At 40.2% G+C, this 15,205-nt stretch overlaps 1 protein-coding gene across 1 annotated transcript; it reads left to right on the top strand.

Annotated features, from left to right (window-relative positions):
* Positions 1-8,368: 8,368 nt before the first annotated feature.
* On the top strand, positions 8,369-10,303 carry LOC129823575 (ferritin, middle subunit-like). Its single transcript, XM_055882418.1, has 4 exons — positions 8,369-8,688; positions 9,093-9,239; positions 9,471-9,596; positions 10,054-10,303. Exons 1-4 carry the CDS (start codon positions 8,587-8,589, stop codon positions 10,207-10,209), a joined length of 531 nt encoding a protein of 176 aa, XP_055738393.1. The 5' UTR covers positions 8,369-8,586; the 3' UTR covers positions 10,210-10,303.
* Positions 10,304-15,205: the final 4,902 nt, after the last annotated feature.

The raw sequence follows: 15,205 nt of genomic DNA, 5'->3' as shown, positions 1-15,205 counted from the left end.
CTGGCGGTAAATACTGATAATTGGTGACTGAGGGTCCTAACAATAGGAGAGGTTTATAAAGGACATTACCTCTGACCACAGAGTGTCCTCTCCTGTATCTTGTTCTAGTGCCATGTCAATTAAGGGTTAACTCGGTCCATAGGAGTAAAATGGGTAACTACAGTTGATGTAGACCTTTACTCTGCATCACAAGTTTATTAGATGGCCTAGAGGTCAATCAAAGCTGTTATCCAGCTGTCATGCCACATTTCTCTAGTGATGGAATTTGTGCTCTAACTGAAAAATTCATCTAATCAATTTGTTTATTTCAGTTAATTCCCAATAATTCCCCTTCAGCAAACTGAACTGCATACTAAAATAGTAATGATTCTACAAGCCTCTCGTTCACCATGAGGGGCTTATTGGAGCTGTCATATGGTTGCAAAGCTACTGGTAACTTACTGAACACTTTCATTTTGGTAATTAAGTCAAGCTAAACTTATACTTTAACTGAAGAAAAAAAATGCCGTTAACGTCCATATTCTAATTGAGTTTCTAGTGGATAAACCATTTGGTTAAAGGGGAAAATGGCCTAATGAGAACTGTTTAATCAGCAATGGCATTTTCATTAACAATGCAACTATTCTCTTTTCACTACTGCCACCAACATTTACAACCAAGAAGTATTGACATGGTAAATTGAGTACAGTTGTATGGTATTCACTAACTTGGTTTGAATTTAGGGTAAAGTTTCACAGCTTTGTTATTCTATTTGAAAGTACACTGCTCAAAAAAATAAAGGGAACACTTAAACAACACAATGTAACTCCAAGTCAATCACACTTCTGTGAAATCAAACTGTCCACATAGGAAGCAACACTGATTGACAAATTTCACATGCTGTTGTGCAAATGGAATAGACAAAAGGTGGAAATTATAGGCAATTAGTAAGACACCCCCAAAAAAGGAATGGTTCTTTTGTGGCCTGCTGGAGGTCATTTTTGCAGGGCCCTGGCAGTGCACCTCCTTGCACAAAGGCGGAGGTAGCGGTCCTGCTACTGGGTTGTTGCCCTCCTACAGCCTCCTCCACGTCTCCTGATGTACTGGCCTGTCTCCTGGTAGCGCCTCCATGCTCTGGACACTACGCTGACAGACACAGCAAACCTTTTTGCCACAGCTCGCATTGATGTGCCATCCTGGATGAACTGCACTACCTGAGACACTTGTGTGGGTTGTAGACTCCGTCTCATGCTACCACTAGAGTGAAAGCACCGCCAGCATTCAAAAGTGACCAAAACATCAGCCAGGAAGCATAGGAACTGAGAAGTGGTGTGTGGTCACCACCTGCAGAACCATTCCTTTTTTGGGGTGTCTTACTAATTGCCTATAATTTCCACCTTTTGTCTATTCCATTTGCACAACAGCATGTGAAATTTATTGTCAATCAGTGTTGCTTCCTAAGTGGACAGTTTGATTTCACAGAAGTGTGATTGACTTGGAGTTACATTGTGTTGTTTAAGTGTTCCCTTTATTTTTTTGAGCAGTGTATATTTTACATAAGGCCACAGAGGGCCAGAGATTTTTAATCTGATGTACCCAAAAAGGCCACTAGATGGCATCTGATTAAATTGCATAGTCCTTATTTTTCCAACATTTGTATTTGTTATGGATCCCAATTAGCTGCTGTCAAGGCAGCAGTTACTCTTCATGGGGTCTGACAAATTAAAGGCAGTTCTATACAATAAAACTAACATTACATTACTAAACAGATTTCACAACACATTAAGGGTTTGCACTCAGGCCACTACTCTACTACCACATATCTACAACACAAAATCCATGTGTGTGTGTCTATAGTGCATATGTGTCTCTTCACAGTCCCCGCTGTCCCATAAGTTTTATTTTTATCTATTTTTAAATCTTATTTTACTGCTTGCAAGAGTTACTTGATGTGGAATAGTTGCCATGTAATGGCTCTCTGTAGTACTGTGCACCTCCCATTGTCTGGCCTGGACTTGGGGACTGTGAAGAGACCTGGTCGCATGTCTTGTGGGGTATGCACTGGTGTCTGAGTTGCGTGCTAGTAGTTTAAACTGACAGCTCGGTGCATTCAACATGTCAATACTTCTCACAAATACAAGTAGTGATGAAGTCAATCTCTACTCTGAGCCATGAGAGATTGACGTTCATAATATTAATGTTAGCTCTCTGTGTACATTTAAGGGTGAGCTGTGCTGCCCAGTTCTGGGCCAATTGTAATTTTCCTAAGTCATTTTTTGTTGCATCTGACCACATGACTGGACAGTAGTCCAGGTGCGACAAAACAAGGGCCTGTAGAACCTACCTTGTTGATAGCGTTGTTACGAAGGCAGAGCAGTGCTTTATTATGGACAGACCTATCCCAATCTTAGCTACTGTTGTATCAATATGTTTTGAGCATGACAGAAGTTTAGTCCCAACTTGTTACATTTCCACATTATCCATTACAAGATGTTGTTGAGGTTGAGGTTGAGGGTTTAGTGTTTTAATTTTATGTCCCAAATACAATTCCTTTCGTTTTTGAAAATCATGTATTTAGAACTAACTTATTTCTTGCCACCCATTCTGAAACTGACTGCAGCTCTTAAGTGTTGCAGTGATTTCACCTGCTGTGGTAGCTGATGTGTATAGTGTTGAGTCATCAGCATACATAGACACACAGACTTCACTCAGCACCTGTGGCAAGTCATTAGTTAGATTGAAAAAGTAAGGGGCCTAGACAGCTGCTCTGGGGAATGCCTGACTCTAACGAGATTATGTTGGAGAAGATTCCATTAAAGAACACCCTGTGTGTTCTGTTAGACAGGTAACTCTAGATCCACAATTTACCCTAGGACGTAAAGCCATAACACGTATGCTTTTTCCAGCAGCGGATTATGATCAATAATGTCAAAAGCTGCAGAGAAGTGCTTTATTTATTTTTAACCTTTATTTAACTAGACTAGTCAGTTAAGAACAAATTCTTAGTTACAGTGACGGCCTACCAAAAGGCAAAAGGCCTTTCACGACAAGAGAGACCTAAGACAACAACATAGCATGGTAGGCAGTAACATGAGTCCGTTGTAACAGATAGGCCTACATTATTCAGTGTTTATACATCCTTGGCTGAGTACCAGTGGAAAGTTTGGGACAGTCAAGTCAGCAATAGCCTATGTTGCTAGCAACAAGATAATGTTTTGAGTTTATGATCTAGCTCACTGGTTCTCAAACCTGGTCCTGGGGACCCAAAGAGGTGCACAGTTTTGTTTTTGCCCTATCTCTACACAGCTGATTCAAATGATCAACTCATCAAAAGGCTTTGATGATTTGAATCAGCTGTGTAGTGCTTGGGAAAAAACTAAAATGTGCACCCCTTTGGGTCCCCAGGACCAGGATTGAGAACCAGTGATCTAGCTAATGATTAGCACACTGGGGTAAATGTAGATGGGCAACCCCATACAACCCCATTATACAGGATATCATGCTTATTGCTAAATAACACACCTTCCTGATAATATGGACCCATATGGTTATTGAGCATTTGTTTTTAGTCATTGCAGCTAAAGGTGGCAATACCAGTTATTGACTGTAAGGGGGAAATTACTTTTTCACACAGGGGAATTAGGTGTTGCGTAACTTGGTTAATTAAATAAATAAAATAAGTATAATTTTTTGGGTTATTTGTAAACCTATGTTCCCTTTCTCTAATATTAGGTTTTGGTTGAAGATCTGATAACAAAAATAGAGAAAACCAGAAAGGGGGAAATACTTTTTTACGGCACTGTATATATACACTGAGTGTATAAAACATTAAGAACAACTTCCTAATATTGAATTGAATTGCAAACTCATCTTTTCCCTCAGAACAGCCTCAATTTGTTGGGGCAAGGACCCGATCTAAATGGTGTCGAAAGCGTTCTACAGGGATGTTGGCCCATGTTGACTCCAATGTTTCCCATAGTTGTGTTAAATTGGCTGAATGTCCCTATGTGAGGTGGATCATTCTTGATACACACGGGAAACTACTGAGTGTGAAAAACCAAGGGGTTTGGTGATGATTTTCAAAGCTGTTAGTTAGACCAACAGTTTAAAGTAATATTGAAAAATATTGTTATTTGAATTGTGATTGGGGTATATTGTCCAAATTATCAGGAAAGTTGTTGGTGTATTTTCCCTCCAACGTTCATCAGAAACAACCATATTACAGCTATTTGTTTAAAAATGCCTTAGTAAGTTACATAGTATATGTTACTGCTGTTCTCTCCTTCTTCCCTTTTTTTCCCTAAACTCAGCATGTTTTCGCCCACTCACCACCGCTCAAGTCTGTTTCCACAGTCATGAGACCCAGTCTCCTTCCACCATTGTCACGATGATAGTGGGAAAGAATGGCCTTCAGGCCAAAGATGGTGGATAAATGAAGGTAGTTAATTTAGGCATTTACCACTGTCTGCTTAAGGGGGGCGGGGGGGGGGGGGGTGCTCTCCATAGACACCAATGCGATAGCTGTCGGCTTAGTCCTTGACTTCCATTGAAACAGAGCCATTGAGGAAGTGGAACATCTCGCTTCCTCTTCCGTCTCTGCTTGAGACTCCCGAATGCTGAGTCACAATGACAAGGCAGAAATACAGCCATGGCAGAGCCTGAGTCATTCCATACTGTATTACAACCAACAGGAGGTTATGACAGGAGAAAGAGTGGGAAGGAGGGAGAGAAATAGAGGGGGAAGGGGAAAGAGTACAGACTAAAAACGCTGTGTCACCCTTCAGAACTTCAAACGAAAGAGTTCTGTAACGGTTAATCATTTACAGTGTTACTATCACTTCTGTTTATAACTTTAACTTGAGAACATTCTTAGTTTTTACGATAAAATTGTAATGCTAAGAGATGGATAAAAATGTACAGGGTGGGTACCTGGAGGAAAATGGGGGAGGGTCATGCCTTTTCAATTTCAGTCAAGGGGAGGGATTAGTATTTTTAAAATCTAGTCCAGGGGAGGGTCATGTAGTTTGTAATTGAAGAAATTTCAGTATTTCTCAATGTTTTAGAATTCGTTGCTTATTAGGCTATATATCGATGCCTGATTCCACCCGACTCTCTGCTGGAAATGCAATATGAAGTGTGCCTATAGGCTATATAGCGTGGTCTCAATCAATTGATTCATAGCCTATAGGCTACGAATTGCATGCTCAGAGAAGCACAGAGCAAAGTTATATTTCTAAGATAGCTGCTGGGATTGCGTAAATCAAACTAGACTGCATTACACACTGCAATGGATATTCCAACCCTGAGGCCTGCTCTGCCCTTGCTGATCAAAAACTTTTTTTTGTGCAGGCTAACCAACGTTGTCCTGTGTAGGCCTACAGTGGCAGTTCAGGAGGAGAGTCAAATAGTTCCTCCGAAAATTATTATTGATCAGGCCTAGTCCAAAAAATGAAATATCTTGCACGTGGACTAGCCTATAGCCTATGTTCTGTTCAGTTTGAGAAGGAGAGCGTGAAGATGAAGATCGGAGGTCAACTTTGATAGCTTGCTACTACTATAATTGATTTGAAGAAAATAAATATGTTTCTTGCCCATGATGTATTTATCCAAGTTGATGGAGATCCGTTGATGGAAATCAGTAGAGGCTGGGCCGAGGAGCTTCCCCATCCATGTAATGTTATTCAATGTGATCTAAAAGTCCAAACTGATCCTAAATCGGCACTCTTACTCTGAGAGGCTTGATGCATACTGCCCCAGAAGACCTAAGTAGTGTTTGAATATCCATACTAACATGCTGTATACTACATACTTAATGAGTACATACTGCATACTATATACAATTAGTTCATAGGGCTCCCGAGTGGCTCAGCGGTCTAAGGCACTGCATCTCAGTGCAAGCGGCGTCACTATAGTACTCCTGTAATTGGGCTATGATTGGGCCCAGCGTCGTCGGGGTTTGGCTGGAGTAGGCCGTCATTGAAAATAAGAATTTGTTCTTAACTGACTTGCCTAGTTAAATAAAGGTTACATTTGAGGATACTGTAAAAGAACGGTAAACTTTTAGTTGAGCCTACTAGCGCTTCGACTGTCTACCGGAAGCTGATGCTGTTGCTATACAACCTCTTGCTAGCTTGTTAGCAAATCTAATTACTAGCTAGACATCATACGGTTTCGGATGTGTTTGTAAATTCAATCTGGAGTGCCAGAGTACGCTCTGGGCGTTCGTAAATTCAGAGCTTTGTCAGATTGTCCGTTCGTAAATTCAAAGTGTTTTGCTCTCTGAGCATTCAGAGCCCACACTGGACGCTCTGGCCGAGGAGTAGGGTTTTGACCTCACAACGGCAGTCAAGCGCCCAAGATAACTGGCTAACTTTGGCTAGCTTGCTAGATACTTCCAGACACAAATGAGAGAACACCTCACTCTGACCATTTTACTCGCCCTAGCAAAGCTGGTTAGGCTGTTTCATGTTATCCAGAGCATTGGTGACTGTAACTATGGTGCTGGCAACAATTTAATACCATTTTTTTTGCAGACGTTTACTGACACCGGTTATTTTCAATGGGTGTTACGGAGTAGATAGCCAGAGCGAATTAACAATGTCCATTGAGAACGCACAATGACTATACCACTTACTAAGCCTGATGTCTTAATAGCCAACTAAATTGATGTTAGGTAGCTAGCTAACATAACGGTACATACTACTGCAATGATATGCTATGCGGTTCATAAGGATAGTGTAGCTAAAGAATTGTAACGTAACTTATTTAAAAATTCATTACATCGCTGAACATTTTCTTAACATTTGGCATAATTAGTTAAAGCAATGAAATTGTATCCGCTCTCGTCTGACTTCGGCTGCATATTTTCCGCTATTTTCTTAAAATCTGAAAACGTTGTGTGGCCACGCCCGTTTTCTGAAGAATTGTATTATGGGCCCTGAAAGCACGGAAATAATGTCCACTGCTTGTATACTTCGTATTTTGGCTAATTTAGTATGACATCCGGGAACTTTTGGCATACTAACTATATCCATACTATGACCAATAACCACATACATCACAAATAGTATGGTTAGTGCGGTTAGTATGAGTATTCGAACACAGCTCTAGTTCTTATGAATACCAATGATGTTTCAACTACATGGATGTATTGAGCAATAACCCAGCACCCTGAAAGCACCCTGTCAACAGTTGTGGAAGATCAGGTCATGTGAACTGAAGTTGTTAGGAAGGTTACTTTATTACTGTAGTCTGTGATTTTCATTAGCTGTAAAAAGTTTTCCACTTCACAGTTTTAGCTTAATAACCTATGTATGGTTAGATGTATGTAGCTGCTGATTTTGTGTAGTTATTTCTAGGCTAATGTAATCAACTTTGATATACCATTTGTCAACTACAATATGTCATTTGAAACCAAAAGGTGTATCATCAAATACCATTTCTACAAAAGCCAGCATTTCTTTCTCTGTCCACTACTGTATTCCCATACCTCATATTGAACATTGAGATTATATGAAAAAGTGTGATAACCCTACAGTTTTTCTTTTGACTGCATTCTGGAAAAGGTCAATAATTAAGCTACATATGCGATTGAAACATGTGCTGTTAGAGAATGAAACAGAAGTATACAGAACTGCGTCTCAAAGTTCAACTCCTTTTATATCCTAAATCAAATGTAGTCGTAGACTATTTCTCAATTAGCCTAATATTAAAATGAGTGTTCAAATTCTTACTATTTTCTTCTAATGATATAACACACACACATTTTTCAACAATAACAGCTGTAGTTAGACCTGCACTGTAGCATTGCTTTTGGCTGATACTCCTGCTTTAGTTGTTTCCAATAAAATGTTACTTTGTAATAAACAAAGTTAAAAAAATAAATAAAAAACAGATCGAGATGAAGAGGTCAAGGCGAGAGCATTTACTCCGCCAAAAATCTGTCCGCGTGAGATAAGGCCGTTTATGTGTGTAGGTATATAACACAGTGTCAAATTACTTAAGGATTTTGATCGAATAGAAGTTTCGTAATGTTTAAGCTTTTACAAAAGCTTTTACAAACGCCAACACATATATTATATGTGGATGCACGTGGCATTCCGGCAACTTTGAGAAAAACGACGTTTAGTTGTGCATGTTGTTTACACGCGTACCTGCCCTCTCATTGGTTAGAATCTTGCCTGTCTTCAATCGTTGAGCACATGTATTTCCATTGTTAGAGTTGTCACTCGGCTCTCTTGTCAATATAATAAATACACTTTGCTTTAGGTCATGTGTATGAGTGGGCTCGTCGTCAAATGATCCGCCTAGTTCCTGTTGTAATTCTAAATGTGATTGGCTACGCTCTGTGAGGGTGGATTTCACTGACGCGTTCCGTTTGGAACAATAAATAGAGCGAACAAGGCTCCTTCCAGTTCACAGTTCTGAGAAGACACATGAAGAAGTTCTTGCTTCAACAGTGATTGAACGGAACTCCTCTGCCTTCGTCCCGCATTATAGAACATTGCGGATTTATAACGTAACACTTACTTGAACTGTAATAGCAAAGTAGTCCAAGGAAATTTATTTTTGTACATTTCATTTTGATATAAAAGGAAATCTGCCAAAATGGAGTCTCAGATCCGCCAGAACTATCACAACGATTGCGAAGCTGCAATCAACCGGATGATCAACATGGAGATGTTTGCCTCCTACACCTACACTTCAATGGTAAGGAGTCTACTATGATGACCGTTTTGTGTATCTACTTGTGTATTATTATTCCTGAGCCTAAATGCCATTTTTCAAATGACTTTTCTACAGGCCTAGACAATTAAAGAGCCAAGAAATGTAACTCCCAGAAGTTCATATTTGAGTTTTACTTTGTTATTGAGGTTTCAGGTAGATGTAACATTCAAATTAAGCCTGTAATCTATCCTACTGTGTAATCTATCCTACCTTGGACAGAGCGCGTAACAACTCATTGACAGGTTCATTGTCAGGTTACCAAATAGACTACGGACTAGGACGAGACTGATTCATGCTTTTTGTCATCAAGTTTAGTTGCCACAACAGAATGCATGTTTGGGATGTTTTTTTTCTCTCTAACCACACTGTCTTGTTTATCCACCCAGGCTTTCTATTTCTCCCGTGACGATGTGGCTCTGCCTGGCTTCGCGCATTTCTTCAAGGAGAACAGCGACGAGGAGCGTGAGCACGCCGACAAGCTACTCTCTTTCCAGAACAAGAGAGGTGGACGCATTTTACTCCAGGACATCAAGGTGAGCCCCTGAGCAGCGAAAACCCCATTTTAGTTTGTAGACTGATAGAAATGTCTTTACTTCATGGAGGGGAGTGTCTACAGAGTTGATCTAGAGAACCTGGAGTAGTCCTGAGCATACTGCCTCTAACCACTGAACTGAGTGTGAGGGGTGTAACTCTGTTCACTTTATCCTAACCTTAATGTCTACTAGTTGTCCCTAACACTTCTGTGTTCACTCTGTCCTGTGTAGAAGCCAGATCGTGATGAGTGGGGCAATGGGCTTGAGGCCATGCAGTGTGCTCTGCAGCTGGAGAAGAATGTGAACCAGGCCCTGCTGGACCTGCACAAGATTGCCTCTGGCAAGGTTGACCCCCATGTAAGTTGAGGAACCGCACATCACATGTATGTATCACATAGACAGGTACTGTCTCAGGAGATGATCAGGTTGTTGTAGCTCTGATTAATGACAGTGTGACCTGCTGCTTCACACGCACACAATAGTTCACAGATGCACACTATACACACAATGCAGCTAATTCATAAAGGGCGGCAGGTTGCCTAGGGGTTAGAGCGTTGGGCCAGTAACAAAGGTTGCTAGTTTGAATCCCCTATCTGACCAGGTAAAAATATATTCTGCCCCTGAACAAAGCAGTTAACCCACTGTTACACGTTAGGATGTCATTGTAAATAAGAAAGTGTTAAATGACTTGCCTAGTTAAAAAAAAGCTGGAAACCTATTATCGGCACTTATGCCATTACCACCAGGCTCTTGTGTTACTGTATCTACAATAGTCTGTAGTCATTCTCTTGTCTGACCTGTGTTTTCCCTCTAGCTGTGTGACTTCCTGGAGACCCATTATCTGAATGAGCAGGTGGAGGCCATTAAGAAGCTGGGAGACCACATCACCAACCTCACCAAGATGGATGCTGTCAACAACAAGATGGCAGAGTACCTGTTTGACAAGCACACACTGGGAGGCCAGAGCTAAACCACTTCCATCCCCAGGCTACAGCCTCAGATCAGGATTCCTGCATTCTCTGATAGATCCTACTGGCTTTGCATTTATAGGGAGGGGAGTGTTAAACGGGTGCAGTGCACAGCTGTAACATTGAGGTGTTTTTGTTGACAACACTACTGTATTTGAGTCGAGGCATTTTGTAAAACAATAAAAAATATCACAAGTTTCTATTCTAATTGTTGACCTGTAGTAATGGATATTGTATCAGTCTATTTGGGTTATTTGCTCCATCTTACTGAGCATCTCAAATTCCTAGTGATGAATACTGACAATTGTAGACCTACCAGTGACTGAGGGTCATAACAATAGGGAAAGTTTAACATGAGGTTTATAAAGGACATTACCTCTGACCAGAGCCTGTCCTCTACCGTATCTTGTTATAGTGCCATGTCAATTAAGTGCTCAACTCTAGGTCCATAGAAGTAAAATGGGTGACCACAGTTGACGTAGACCTTTACTCCAAGTTTATTAGACGGCCTAGAGGTCAATCAAAACCGTTAGCCAGCTGTTATGGCGCATTTCTCTAGTGATGGAAGTTCAGCTCTTACTAAGAATTTACTCATTTTGTTTAATGCCCAATAGTTCCCCTACAGCAAACTATGAACGGAATACTAAAATAGTAATGATTCTACAAGCCTCTCATTCACCATAAGTGTCTTACTGGAGCTGTCATATGGTTGCAAAGCTACTGGTAATTGACTGAAATTACTGAACACTTTCATTTTGGTAATTAACTGGGAAGCTTAACTTTAAAACTTTACCTGACAAATATTGATGTTTTTAATATAGTAAATGAGTTTCTAGTGGATAAACCATTTGGTTAAAGGGGAAAATGGTCTAACTTGTCATAATTGCCACCAATATTTACAACCAGGAAGTATTGACATGGTAAAATAGAGTACATTTGTACGGTACTAAGTTGGTTTATATTTAGGTTAAAGTTTCACAACTTTGTCATTCTATTTGAAAATATATTTTACAAGGCCACACCGGGCCAGAGATTTGTGATAATCTGACAACCAAAAAACCCACTAGATGGCATCTGATTAATTTGCATATTCCTTAATTTACCAACATTTGTATTTGTTATGGGTCCCAATTAGCTGCTGTCAAGGCAGCAGTTACTCTTCATGGGGTCTGACAAATTAAAGGCAGTTCTATACAATAAAACTAACATTACATTAATAAACAAATTTCACAACACATTAAGGGTTTGCACTCAGGTCACTAGTCTACTACCATATATCTACAACACAAAATCCATGTGTTTATGTCTGTAGTGCATATGTGTCTCTTCACAGTCCCCGCTGTCCTGTAAGTTGTATTTTTATCTCTTTTAAATCTTATTTTACTGCTTGCATGAGTTACTTGATGTGGAAAAGTAGCCATGTCATGGCTCTCTGTAGTACTGTGCACCCCCCATAGTCTGTCCTGGACTTGGGGACTGTGAAGAGACCTGGTGGCATGTCTTGTGGGGTAGGCACTGGTGTCTGAGTTGTGTGCTAGTAGTTTAAACTGACAGCTCAGTGCATTCAACATGTCAATACTTCTCACAAATACAAGTAGTGATGAAGTCAATCTCTCCTCTACTCTGAGCCATGAGAGATTGACGTTCATAATGTTAATGTTAGCTCTCTGTGTACATTTAAGAGTGAGCTGTGCTGCCCAGTTCTGGGCCAATTGTAATTTTCATAAGTCCTTTTTTGTTGCATCTGACCACACGACTGGACAGTAGTCCAGGTGCAACAAAACAAGGGCCTGTAGAACCTACCCTGTTGATAGCGTTGTTAAGAAGGCAGAGCAGTGCTTTATTATGGACAGACCTATCCCAATCTTAGCTACTGTTGTATCAATATGTTTTGACCATGACAGAAGTTTAGTCTCAACTTGTTACATTTCCACATTATCCATTACAAGATGTTGTTGAGGTTTAGGGTTTCGTGTTTTAATTTTATGTCCCAAATACAATGCCTTTAGTTTTTGAAATTCATGTATTTAGGACTAACTTATTTCTTGCCACCCATTCTGAAACTGACTGCAGCTCTTAAGTGTTGCAGTGATTTCACCTGCTGTGGTAGCTGATGTGTATGGTGTTGAGTTATCAGCATACATAGACACACAGGCTTCACTCAGCACCAGTGGCAAGTCATTAGTAAAGATTGAAAAAGTAAGGGGCCTAGACAGCTGTTCTGGGGAATGCCTGACTCTAACTAGATTATGTTGGAGAAGATTCCATTGAAGAACACCCTGTGTGACGTAAAGCCATAACACTTACGCTTTTTCCAGCAGCGGATTATGATCAATAATGTCAAAAGCTGCAAAGAAGTGCTTTATTTATTTGTAATCTTTATTTAACTAGGCAAGTCAGTTAAGAACACATTCTTAGTTATAATGACGGCCTACCAAAAGGCAAAAGGCCTTTCACGACAAGAGAGACCTAAGACAACAACATAGCATGGTAGGCAGTAACAGGATTCCGTTGTAACAGATAGGCCTACATTATTCAGTGTTTATACATCCTTGGCTGACTACCAGTGGAAAGTTTGGGACATTCAAGTCAGCAATAGCCTATGTTGCTAGCAACAAGATAATGTTTTGAGTTTATGATCAAGCTCACTGGTTCTCAAACCTGGCCCTGAGGGGTGCACATTTTTGTTTTTGCCCTATCTCTACACAGCTGATTCAAATGATCAACTCATCAAAAGGCTTTGATGATTTGAATCAGCTGTGTAGTGCTTGGGAAAAAACTCAAAATGTGCACCCCTTTGGGTCCCCAGGACCAGGATTGAGAACCAGTGATCTAGCTAATGATTAGCACACTGGGGTTATTGTAGATGTGCAACCCCATACAACCCCATAATACAGGATATCATGCTTATTGCTAAATAACACACCTACCTGATAATATGGATCCATATGGTTATTGAGCATTTGTTTTTAGTCATTGCAGCTAAAGGTGGCAATACCAGTTATTGAGTGTAAGGAGGAAGTTACTTTTTCACACAGGGGAATTAGGTGTCATGTAACTTGGTTAATTAAATAAATAAAATAAGTATCATTTTTTTTGTTATTTGTAAACTCATGTTCCCTTTATCTAATATTAGGTTTTGGTTGAAGATCTGATAACATTCAGTATCAAAAATATGCAAAAATAGAGAAAATCAGAAAGGTGGAAATACTTTTTTATGGCACTGTATATATACACTGAGTGTATAAAACATTAAGAATACCTTCTTAATATTGAGTTGCAAACTCCCCTTTTTCCCTCAGAACAGCCTCAACTCGTTGGGGCAAGGACTCGATCTACAGGGTGTCGACAGCGTTCTACAGGGATGCTTCCCACAGTTGTGTTAAATTGGCTGGATGTCCCTATGGGAGGTGGATCATTCTTGATACACACGGGAAACTATTGAGTGTGAAAACCAAAGGGGTTTGGTGATGATAGCTGTCTGCTTAGTCCTTGACTTCCATTGAGGGAGTGAACATCTTGCTTCCTCTTCCGTCTCTGCTTGAGACTCAGAATGCTGAGTCACAATGACAAGGCAGAAATACAGCCAGGGCAGAGCCTGAGTCAGTCCATACTGTAGTACAACCAACAGGAGGTTATGACAGGAGAAAGAGTGGGAAGGAGGGAGAGAAATAGAGGGGGAAGGGGAAAGAGTACAGACTAAAAACGCTGTGTCACCCTTCAGAACTTCAAACGAAAGAGTTCTGCAACGGTTAATCATTTACAGTATTACTATCACTTCTGTTTATAACTTTAACTTAAGAACATTCTTAGTTATAGTACGATTAATTTGTAATGCTAAGAGATGGATAAAAATGTACAGGGTGGGTACCTGGAGGAAAATAGGGGAGGGTCATGCTTTTTCAATTTCAGTCAAGAGGAGGGTTTACTATTTTTAAAATCTAGTGCAGGGGAGGGTCATGTAATTTGAAATGTATGAAATGTCAATATTTCTCAGTGTTTAAGAATTAGTTGCTTTTTAGGCTATATATCGGTGCCCGATTCCACCTGATTCTCTGCTGGGCGTGAAATATGAAATGTGCCTATAGGCTATTTAGTGTGGTCTCAATCAAATGATTCATAGCCTGTAGGCTATAGGCTACGAAGTGCATGCTCAGAGAAGCACAGAGCAAAGTTATATTTCTAAGATAGCTGCTGGGATTGCGTAAATAAAACTGGACTGCATTACTCACTGCAAATGATATTCCAAGCCTGAGGCCTGCTCTGCCCTTGCTGATCAAAACCGTTTTTTTGTGCAGGCTAACCAATGCTGTGCTGTGTAGGCCTACAGTGGCAGTTCAGGAGGAGAGTCAAATAATTCCTCCTAGTCCAAAAAAATGCAATATCTTGCACGTGGACTCACCTATAGCCTATGTTCTGTTCAGTTTGAGAAGGAGAGCGTGAAGATGAGGACCGGAGGTCAACTTTGATAGCTTGCTACTACTATAATTGATTTGAAGAAAAACAATATGTTTCTTGCCATTATGTATTTATCTGAGTTATTGACATCACAATAAGCCAGATTTTAGTTACTTACATTGTGGTGCTGAAACTTGAAGCAGCAGTCGCGGCACAATCAATTGGAAATGGACAACTGATGGTGCTGAAAATAGGCAAATTGTAGAAGGAATATATCATTTAAACCATCTTCATTTTAATTAGACTTCACTAACAACAAGAGGGCTTTGTGTTGGAGCCTATTAATTCTTTTCTATTTCATAAATAAGAGGTGGCTCTACCTGTTTGACAGACAGAATTAGACTATAGGCTGCTATATCCATAGATTTGTGGTTCAATTCCTCCACCCACCATGCACTCTTTAAATATCCTCCCTCCAAGTCAGTGAAGGACTGTTAATTAAGTGTAAACCAGTACTGGAATTGAGGGTGTATGAGAGGGTATGCCATAGGCCTACCTTTTATTGAAAAACAAATCAAAAAGCAAGTGCCTACCCATTGT

The sequence above is a fragment of the Salvelinus fontinalis genome, chromosome 2, assembly GCF_029448725.1.
Source record: "Salvelinus fontinalis isolate EN_2023a chromosome 2, ASM2944872v1, whole genome shotgun sequence".
NCBI classification, from domain to species: domain Eukaryota; kingdom Metazoa; phylum Chordata; class Actinopteri; order Salmoniformes; family Salmonidae; genus Salvelinus; species Salvelinus fontinalis.
This window is presented reverse-complemented; position numbering and strand designations above follow the sequence as displayed.

Excerpts from the sequence above, each read along its gene's own strand:
- LOC129823575 (XM_055882418.1), top strand. The coding sequence starts at position 8,587 with ATGGAGTCTCAGATCCGCCAGAACTATCACAACGATTGCGAAGCTGCA. Across the intron at positions 8,689-9,092 it reads CCTACACCTACACTTCAATG|GCTTTCTATTTCTCCCGTGA; the intron begins GTAAGGAGTCTA and ends TTATCCACCCAG. Across the intron at positions 9,597-10,053 it reads CTGGCAAGGTTGACCCCCAT|CTGTGTGACTTCCTGGAGAC; the intron begins GTAAGTTGAGGA and ends TTTTCCCTCTAG.